General features: G+C 35.2%; 2 protein-coding genes across 5 annotated transcripts in view; one reads left to right on the top strand and one right to left on the bottom strand.

The window, feature by feature from the left end:
- Positions 1–784: 784 nt before the first annotated feature.
- On the bottom strand, positions 785–2414 carry LOC111468197 (amino acid transporter AVT3B-like). Its single transcript, XM_023113337.1, has one exon. The coding sequence runs from the start codon at positions 2329–2331 to the stop codon at positions 1051–1053; it is 1281 nt and encodes a 426-aa protein (XP_022969105.1). The 5' UTR covers positions 2332–2414; the 3' UTR covers positions 785–1050.
- Positions 2415–2957: 543 nt separating this feature from the next.
- Positions 2958–10410, top strand: part of LOC111468191 (alpha-1,3-mannosyl-glycoprotein 2-beta-N-acetylglucosaminyltransferase) — a 10805-nt gene continuing 3352 nt past the window's right edge. For 3 of the 4 annotated variants that reach the window (XM_023113326.1, XM_023113325.1, XM_023113324.1), the window contains exons 1-12: positions 2958–3183; positions 3463–3513; positions 3967–4054; positions 4830–4892; positions 5385–5419; positions 5524–5600; positions 5698–5743; positions 5850–5912; positions 7617–7683; positions 8765–8833; positions 8910–8979; positions 9078–9139. In XM_023113326.1, coding sequence (XP_022969094.1) covers positions 3115–3183; positions 3463–3513; positions 3967–4054; positions 4830–4892; positions 5385–5419; positions 5524–5600; positions 5698–5743; positions 5850–5912; positions 7617–7683; positions 8765–8833; positions 8910–8979; positions 9078–9139 — 760 coding nt within the window. In that variant the 5' untranslated portion in view covers positions 2958–3114. The remainder of the gene's footprint in view (positions 3184–3462; positions 3514–3966; positions 4055–4829; positions 4893–5384; positions 5420–5523; positions 5601–5697; positions 5744–5849; positions 5913–7616; positions 7684–8764; positions 8834–8909; positions 8980–9077; positions 9140–10410) is intronic. The other variant, XM_023113327.1, reaches the window with a different exon arrangement.

The raw sequence follows: 10410 nt of genomic DNA, 5'->3' as shown, positions 1-10410 counted from the left end.
TTGTTCTTTTTTTTTTTTTTTAAAAAAAAAAAAAAAAAAAAAATGAGAATGCTTTACAGTATTGGCTTGAGAATTTGAATACTTTGCAGAGTTGCTGTTGAATTATGATCCCACCGCCGAGCCTTGAGCGAGGCTGGATTTGCTTCTATGTATGATAGTTTCATTATTTTGAGTTATTTTGCATTAATTTTGCCAATTAGTAGAATTTATTTGTGGAAGAGCTTATATATATATATATATATATATATATATATATATATATTATTTATTTATTTATTTAAATCTCTTAATGTACTTTTAGTTTTACATTTCCATTTTCAATAATATATATTTTATTTCTTTTAAGTATTTTCTCAAACCAATATATTATCGTTTAATTCTACTTCGAGATCTTTTACCAACCATTTGAAACTAAATATGCTATGTTTGATAAAATAGAAAAATGACAACTAAATAAATAAGAATACACGTATGGTATGTTATAAGAAAATATTACAAAGTAATATGTGGAGGGCGAAGAAGGCCCCTCTTTTGAGGGATCGGGAATTCTTTGTGGCAAGACCTACGAGCCAATAGATAGTTTCAGGTAGACAATTTTTATGGAGTGTAGGCCTCTCACAAGGTAAAGGAGGCATGCAAAGATTTTATTGGACCAGACAGAGATTGGCCCTCGAGGAGCATAGGCTTCCCAAAAAGTAATAAAGGCATGCAAAGGTTTTCTCGAGTCAGGCTGGACTATTATTTTTACTAAGCATATAATATGTTGTTCAAGATAGGAAGAGGAAAAAAAAAAACAAAATTATTTAAATTCATAATAATCAACAACTTAATAACTTCAAATCCATTGTACAATGTACAGTATCATGATACAGCATGATAGAAAGAAAGAAATCCCACAAACTAGGAACAAAATCTTACCCACAAACTCTTACCTCCATTACCAAGACTCCTTGAAGCATAATGAAGATAAATGTCTCCTCTGCAACAGAAACTCACCATTTTCAAATTTGAAGCTCAGAGAAACTTCCATTTCCAAGCTAAAATGGAAGTCTAGTTTGCAAAATACATCTGTTCCACAGCACTTACAGTCCCTGCAACTCCAAGAACAATTCCAGAAACCACAATCACCAAATCCAAACACCAACCTTTCCATCCCATCTCATCCTTGAAAACCAGCAGATGAAAAAATGCAGGCACCACAAATCCTAATGAACAGCACAGCCCACTCCCAACTAATGACAAGAAATCTGTAAAATTAGGAACCCAAATCGCCATTAAAGTTGCCATTACAACCAGCAACCATCTCAACCAGAAACAGTATCTTCCTCTTGAGAATCGCCTCTCGATGATTTCATAAGCTGGATTCATCATCAATGGCATGGTGAAGAATAGGTTTATACAGAGACCTAGTTTAACAATGGCGCTCAACAATCCTGGACCCATGTTTGAAGTAATCACATCGTTTGTTTCTTGTCCAAAAGCGAAGTATCCCAGAACACCAAATCCACCATAAAGAGCGGCAATAAACGCCATTGAAAATCCCAAGATCTTCCCAAATTGATCTCTGTTTTTCATCTCTGACTCTAGAGGAAGAATCATTGCGATTCCTTCGAAGGAGTAAGCAGCTACTCCCATGCCGTAGAAGAACACCGATAAGCCTCCAAAAGCCTCCACTGGAGGCCTTCTCTTTAAGATAACAGAAATGTCCTCAACCATCACCACTCCCATAGCTCCTAAATCGACCACATCTGCAAAAATACTCAAAGGAGCCAAATGCGTCAGTGTTTTGATCGAATTCAAGCCTAATTGGAACGGTAAACAGCCTAGTATGTACAAGATCTTGGGGGAAGCTCCGAGAAAATCAGAGTCCAAAGCCATGGTGGATGAATTGAACAAATTGCCTAACGTATTGCCGATGAAGACTAAATACCCTACGCAGAAGCCAGTTTGGGCCAAAATAATCAAAATATCGACAATCGCTCGGCCAAATGAGCCACAGACTGAGAAACCTAAATCGCCAAATGAATTGACCTCGGAGGAACCGTCGGCGACGATCTTCCGACGAGTGTAGACAAGAAGCATCATGCAGTAATATGTGATGGCGGCGACGGAGAAAAGCATTATCAGGCTTGTAGCCCATCCGGTGCGCTTGAAGGCGTAAGGAAGGCCGAGAACACCGGCGCCGACAATCGAGATGAACACGTTGGCGAACGTCTTGGCTTGAGAGGATCGAGGCAGTCCGCCGCCGAGGAGCGGCGTGTTTTCTCCCGGTGGAGATGGTTTCCGGCTGTGAGCCGAATTGTACACGGCGGCGTTCCTTTCGTTCCCCATTAATTCCGGCGAAAGAGTTTATCGCTGTTTGTGATTGGCCGTACAAAGATCAGTTGGGGAAGACAATTATTGGTGGAGTTCGAAGGTGATCAGTTATCGCATACACTACTAAAATATCATTTTAATATTTATTTTTTATACATTATTTTTATTAAAAATAAATAATAATAATAATAATAAATTTAAAGAGAAAAAAATTTCAAATATAGGAAAAAAAAAAGACGTAATTATTTTTAAAATTTGTCTTTATTAACAGTTAAAATTATCTGTCAAAAATGTCATTTAAGAAATTAAATATTAATTTTTTCTTACAATTTTTTTTTTAAATACTAGTAGAAATTTAGAATTTTCTTCTCTGTAATGTATTTTTTTTATTTATCTAAATTTACCTTATTTTACTCGTGTTTAATTTAGCATTAAATAATATTAATAATTTGTTAATGCATTAGAAATTAAATTAAAAATTTTAAGATTACATGGAAAAATTTATGTATTTTGTCTATTTTGGGGTTTTTTTTTTTAATTTATTTATTTTTAATTTACCAAATCTTATTGTTTTTTCTTAAACAAAATAAGATAATGGCTAATAGTAAGCCGCGCGGATCAAACCATTTAGATTTATTTCTAAATTTCTAAAATTTTTTTTGTTCAGCCTCATGAACTGAATTGACTCGCAGTCGTCGCGACTGAAAATCCGATCAATTCCTGATAGAAATCCAGCGATTCGGATTATAATTATCATCCGCTTTGTCGTTTTTTCTGTTTTTGATCTTTTGTTCAGAAATGGCGAATTTATTCTGCGATTTCCGCTTCCTACTTCTGATTGCAGCTGTGGTGTTCATCTACATCCAGGTACCTATCAAACTCTCACGGAGTTTGTCGTAATTTGAGATTAACGATCGTCTTTTGTTTTCGTTTTGCTTAGATTTGAATTTGGCTTTAGTACGAATCAAATCCTTCACGTAATTCTTCTGTTTATGGCTGCCTTTTTGTTTTTGTCTATGCGAACTTCATTTGGTTTTCAGCTGAACTAGTGTTGTTTTGAATCAGTAAAGTTAGTGTTCGTTTCCTACTTGTTAATTTACGAAACCACTGGCATTTTTATCTTTGACGAATTATTGTTTTATTTAGATGCGGCTATTCGCGACACAATCTCAATACGCAGATCGGCTAGCTGAGGCAGTACGTCGTTCATTCTTCTCTAATATTGCGTGGGATTAACACTGTATTCAATACATGATAAGAGTTTATGTTATTCTACAATCGAAGTCTCCTCAATGTGTTATCAATTATAGCTTTCTTGATTTCCTCTGTCGAAATTTCTTAACGGACAGCCTATGAATTAGTTTTTGAGGACTCAATATTTCTTTTTTGTGTTACCGAAAACACATTTCGAATGGATGGATGCTGTGGACAACAATAAACTACATAACAATTGTTACATTATTATAATGTACGATTTTAAAGAATCAAAGAAACATTATGTTGGTTCGACAATGTGTGGATCTGGAAAATCGAACCACATACATTTTGGTTGAGGCTCTATGCCTTAGTTAGTTGAATTATGCTGAAGTTTGATCAATTTTGTCTTCTGTGAGTGCAATATCCGTTTATAAGGGCTATTCCTTATTTCAGGTTGAATCAGAGAATCATTGTACCGGTCAAATGCGATTACTAATTGATCAGATAAGCATGCAACAAGGACAAATAGTGGCTTTTGAAGGTGCGGTGTCTGTCATAGTGCGTTAAGCTTAATAGAATTTGGCATGCAAATTTGCAAATTTTCAATCTAAAATGATGAAAATATCAATCAAATCTGGTAGCTGGTTTAGAAAACTTTTCAACTTGCCCATCTATACTTGGATTGAATATTTATCTCAGGCCCAACTTGTTGAATCCACCATACTATGAGACTGTCTTCGTCAGAAAAACAAGAACCAAATAATTAGTCTTGATTATACATCTAGAAGGTTTAGCAGCTCAAAGTATGTTAATGGTAAAATTGAGAGCATAGCATATTTCTCAGCTCTTTATCGATGCTCAGAATGTGTTTCACTGCGAGATTCCGTTCTAGCTCACAAATTTATATTGTACAAAAAGAGTGACATGTGGCTGCTCCATTCAGTATCATTGTTCCTTCTCATGCTTACCTGTTGAGCTCTTGATTGCCTCGATACATTGAGATTGTTTGTGATTATTATGCCATCATTACCAACTCTATTCTTTTTATTTTTTTTTGTTTTATTATCATTTTCACTTGCAGTGTTTTTCTTTGTATTCTTATCGTCTTGCTAGAATATCTTCCTGACTACGAAATGATATGTCCCTTCAAAAGAAAATCGACAGTATTATTTATTTTACTTATTTTCAGCCCTCTAACCTCTCGTATCTTTTTTTATTTTGTTAATAAGAATCAATATATTGATATTCTCTATGAGATTGGAGGCAAAATATCAGAATTATTACACTTATTTCTAATAAAACTGCTTAATCTTCAGATGAAAGGAAACGCCACTTTGAAGAACGCCTCCAGATGAAGACTCTCCTTCAAGATCTTGAAAGTATGCGCTTCAGTAGACTCATTTTCTGCTTAACAGCTTACTTCCTGAATTTTACCCATATTCTTTTGTTAAGGTCAGAAAACCCATTCTGCGATATTTATGTCTTTTATGGATGTGGCTCATGTCATATGTCTGAATTTTAGGTCTTTAATCACTGAAGTGGAAATATATAAAAAAAATGAGCCCTCCATTGAACATTACAAGTGGTTTGATTTGAATGCTCGTAGTACTATTTGATTGATAAGGCAGAATGATGCACTGGCTTCTGCATCCTAAAAGCATTCTATTTCACCCTTTAGTTCCATAAATTTCAGAAATAGTTATCTGAAGAGAGGAAAACAAAAGGAAACGACTTCAATGTTCTGTAAATAAGACTGACAACTCTATGTTGTTATTTTTTCTACAATTCCCTTCATAGGATCAAATCGACATTTGCTCATAAGTATTATCTTGTAGGCTCTTTGATTGTTTTTCTCTTTCTAAAATCTGTAGGGAAAGGTCTGCAGCAACTCACAGACAAAACACAGGTATACTTAAATGAAGTGCTTCTAACCCTTTTTTCCTTCCGATTGTAAGCTTTATAAATTCTGTTCACCTTAAATTTACAAATTATTTTGCTTGAATTATTTAGGTGCCTGTGGCAGCTGTTGTAATTATGGCATGCAATCGTGCAGATTATCTGGACAAGACTATTAAGTCTGTTCTAAAGTACGTCTTATTAGACCTCTTAACCATTCTGGTTGCTCGTTGTAGTCAATGCATTATAGATCTCTGGCTTTACTAACAGCTGCGTGATATTATTCAGATATCAAACACCTGTTGCTTCAAAATATCCTGTTTTTGTTTCCCAGGTATGTATCTTAAATTCTTCTCTGGCTTTAGAAACTACTGTATTTTTGTGTTTTAAATCTATGTTCGTACTTGTAATCTATATTTTTAAATTGTATTTATTCATAGGATGGTTCAAACCCAGATGTAAAAAAAAAGGCTCTTAGCTTTGATCGGCTGGCCTATATGCAGGTTAGTTAAGCAATAATCCTGTATAAAGTGCCATGATTTGACCATGGTTACTCATTATGTATTTTCTATACTGATATCGTTTGTGTGTGCGCGTTTGTACATATATTTTGAGGTGATAATGCTGCGTCAATATATTATGCAATTTTTGAGTGTAGGATGATGATGTGATGGGATAGTTTAGTCAGGGTTTTGTATCCCCATTCTTTTTTATCTTGGAAATTTTGTTGTGTGGTTGGGATTAGTGATTCCCCGTATAAGGAACTCCACTCCTTAGATGGCAAATCCCCAGGACATTCGATCTCCATTTCCTAATTTCTTCAAATTAGTTGGTCAAAATGCGCTTGTAGTACACTCTTTTCTAATGTTTGATTAATAGTGGCGAATTTTGAGTATAGAAGAGGTTTGGGAGTTGGGGCACTTTGACGCAGCTGTTTGGTCTTCCCACACTCCGGAGTTTCATTATTTTTTCCCTTTTCCTTATTATAGCTAATTGGAACTATTTTAATTTACTTGGTATTGGAGATTGGTGAATACCTGTTTAGACCATTCTTCTTTTTCTTTTTCTTTTTTGGCAAACTATTTCTGTTAGACCTGTATTTCTTATGTAATCGCCTTTTGATAACTGTGATAAACAAACGCATGATTGAAACAACAAAGAAAGTAGTACAACCTCCTTTCTCCGAAGAACCATGCTCCCAAAAACCCCTTTCCTTAAGCCGATCTCTCTTACCCACAAACTCTGAAGGATTTTTTTTTTTTAAATTATGTAAATTTATTATGAGTATATATGTTAAGAAGGAAAAGGGGTAGACAAATTTTGAAAAGCTCCTTAATGCAAAAATTTTGCTTTACGAGTTGGTCCATATTCGTGGTAGACAAATTACTATTCCATTTTAATTGCTAATAAGGTAGTTGACCAGCTGAAATCAAGAGCTAGGAAAAAATTATCTCAAAACAAGCTGGCCTGAACACTCGCAGTGATGAAAAAGAAAACTTCAGAAATAGTTATCCAAACGCCTTTTTATGAAACTTCTATTCTAACAAAATTGAGTTCTGTTATGGAAGCAGTTTCCGGACATCTGAGCTTCCAAGAGGTTGAGCTCTCCCTTCTAGTGTTAGCTCACTAGGACGAAAAAATATTTTCCACCTCAATTGCACTACTAAGAACTAAATACTGATACCTAACCAAATTTCCTATGCTCACTCCTGCCTAGTGATACTCGTAAGCAAAAAACTTAGATGTCCTAAGCCGCAATCTAATTAGATGACACACTTCAACCCTATGATAATTACTAAGACACGCTCACCTGCTAGCCTTCCTTTTCTTCCTCTTAGCATAGGTGATGCATATAGGCGGCCTCAAGCTCCTTTTAAAATTCTTTGGTAATTATTCTCTTTTCTTGAACCAATTGGAGATCTCTTTGTAATCTAGATTTGCATGCAATGGGGTAGAATATCTCATCTTTTCTTGCTCCCTTCGGTTATTGCTTATGCCAAATGTTTCTTAGGCATAAACATGAGGATTCTTTTTGAAGAAAATGATGGACACAGGGGCAATCAAATGAGTTATGTGTACAATTCCTGGAAACCTATTTTTGGGTCTGATGCGTGATTTTAGATGGATAAGCTCTCCATACAAGCTCAAGATAATCTTGCTTTACGGGCCATTTTACTTTCATCATCTCCGACTTCTGTTTGTTGCAGCATTTAGATTATGGAGAAGTGGAAACTGAAAGGCCAGGGGAGTTGATTGCATATTACAAAATTGCACGTAAGGTTATTTTTTCTTTGTTGTACATGTGGTCTTAACTTTAAATGTTGTGTTAATTTAGTCTTTGTACTCTAAAAAGTTTTTAATAATTTTATGAGCATTTAAGGTTGTGGCTATTTGGTTCTTGTATTTTTAAAATTTTTTAATCAATTTTTTTTGTCTTTGGTCTAGATAGTTAACTTCATCTGTTTAGTGCTTATGTGCTACATTGACAATATCATTTTGACATTATTGAAATATTATATGTTGGGTTAATTTGTGGTAGGTTTATGTGAAATCCCACATTGGTTGGAGAGGGGAACGAAGTATTCCTTACAAGGGTGTGGAAACCTCTCCCTAACTGGCGCGTTTTAAAATTGTGAGGCTGATGGCGATATGTAATGGGCCAAAGCGGACAATATCGGTTAGCGGGGGGCTTGGGTTGTTACAGTTTAGCTGTTCGTGGTTTGAGCTTAAGACTTGGAGTTAAGGACAAAGATTTATTTGGCATAAAATTTTGAAAGTTATTAGATTCTTTTTAGACTAAAGGGACCAAAAGAAACAATCTTGAAAGTATTCTTTGAAACTTTTAAAAAATGCAAAAGTTAATTAGCCTCCACTCATGATTTGTCCAAACTTTCAATTTAATTACATACTCATTACCATATTGAATGTATTGAATGTATTGAACGGGAATGAATTGGTACTAAAATATTTACAGTCGAAATTTGTAGAGGCTTACATTGCATGGACTAGCCCCCACATAAACACCACCGAACTAAATTTTGGCCTCTATGACTAGCTTCATTTTCATTTTCTTTATCATATAGAATGTAAGGAATCTCTAAACATATGGAAAATGGAAGTTTTCCATTTCCTTATATCTATAGTAATATTACAAAAGGCCACCAAGTTTGAAAGTTTTCTATGATCGTGTAAGGTGAGGACTTTTTGTCTTTATGCTTTGGAAGGTTAATTAGATTTACTTACTCGTTAGCCCCATTCCCATGCTTCATGATATCTTAAAGAAATACCAGTCCATAATCTCTTGAGTTGTGGAACATTTTAACATGGTTCACACTCGAACAATTGGTTGTCCCAGGTCATTACAAATGGGCGTTGGATCAATTATTCTATATCCATAAGTTCAGCCGAGTTATTATACTTGAAGGTGAGGTTGACTTTTACTACTTCCTTTTATCTCTATTTTGTTGCTCTTGTGGATAAATAATTTTATTTTTATACAGATGATATGGAAATTGCTCCGGATTTTTTCAGTTACTTTGAGGCTGCTGCAATGCTACTTGATAAGGATAAGTGTGTCTAATACATCATTCAACCTCATTTTCTGTTCTTTCTATTGACTATAACATTGCAAATTTTTAAAATTTTTTAACTCCTTTAAACACTGGCAGGACCATAATGGCCGTCTCTTCATGGAATGACAATGGACAAAAGCAGTTTGTGCATGATCCTTGTAAGTTAGTTGTAGATTCTTTCTCCATACGTTTGTGGACCTGATATGAAAATTCCTACCGTAAATATTCTTCTCGAGAGCATTGCCAGAGTTTAAGGATGGACTTATTTTCTCTCCCTTTTAGTGCACAATATCTATAATTCATACTGTAGATGGGTTCACTGGCCTCCCATCTCCCTCTCCCTCTCCCTCTGTCTATGTGCCACTGTTCTTGTTTCCCATAGAATATTTCAAGAATTGTAATTCTATATTTAAAATAACTATGGCTGGTTGCATGAATGAGACCATACGTTATTTATTTTTATTCTTTTTATAAGAAACCTGCCCCTGAAAGAGTTCTAAATTAATTAAGGAAACGATTCCAATTCAATGGAATAATCCTAATTAATAACTAACAAAACAATGGAGAAACCGATGCCTACAGCTAGGTATTAACTTAAAATTTCCCAAATCTCACTTGCAGGCATCTCCATGTCCCTAAAAATCCCACTATTCCTCTCTAGCCACAAACTACAAAATATAGCAAAGGCACATGCCTGCCATATGACTCTGCCTTTATCTTGAAAAGGGAGATCTATAGAGTCCTCAATCATAGCATCACTGCCTTTGTTCTAAACCCAGTTGATCCTGAACGAGGCCCAACAATGCTTCCAAATAGCCAAGGGTGAACTAACATTTTCCCACAATATGATCCAAATCCTCTACCACTCCATGACAAAGAGATCATCTTTGTGAGCCGATCACAAAGGAGGAGTGCTTCTAAACATGGTCTAGGATATTAACTATCCCATGAAGAACTTGTCACGCAAAGATTTTGACTTTTTTGTGAATCTTAACCTTCTAAAAAGAGGAGAAAGTAGAATCACCTGGGAATGAAGAAGGAATACAAAGTATATGGATGAAGGAGCTAGGAGAGAAACCCCTGAAGGATCGGGGATCCAAACACAAAACTCAAAAGACCCTCCTCCTCGGACTCGCAAAAGAGTCACCTATCCAGGGCCGCTGCATCAACAACTTCCCTATCTGTCGAAGAACGACTAAAATCCAAAGAGACAAATGAAGATGACCATTGAATCAATAGGAGGAATAAATGCAACCTCTTGCCAGAAAGATGGTATAAATGAGGGAACAAAGAACAAAGAGGGTTATCTTCTTCCACGACCTTTGACCCATCAGCCATCCCCAATGGACCAAGCCGTGAGAAAGGCAAAAAAAAAAAAAAAAAAAAAAAAAAAAAAAAAAAAAAAAAAAAAAAAAAAAAAAAAAAAAAA

This window comes from Cucurbita maxima, unplaced genomic scaffold (genome assembly GCF_002738345.1).
Source record: "Cucurbita maxima cultivar Rimu unplaced genomic scaffold, Cmax_1.0 Cma_Scf00036, whole genome shotgun sequence".
Lineage (NCBI taxonomy): Eukaryota > Viridiplantae > Streptophyta > Magnoliopsida > Cucurbitales > Cucurbitaceae > Cucurbita > Cucurbita maxima.
The sequence above is the reverse complement of the archived record's forward strand: the minus strand, read 5'-3'. Positions and strand labels throughout refer to the sequence as shown.

Coding starts and splice junctions, on each gene's coding strand:
- LOC111468197 (XM_023113337.1), bottom strand. CDS start 2,331: ATGGGGAACGAAAGGAACGCCGCCGTGTACAATTCGGCTCACAGCCGG.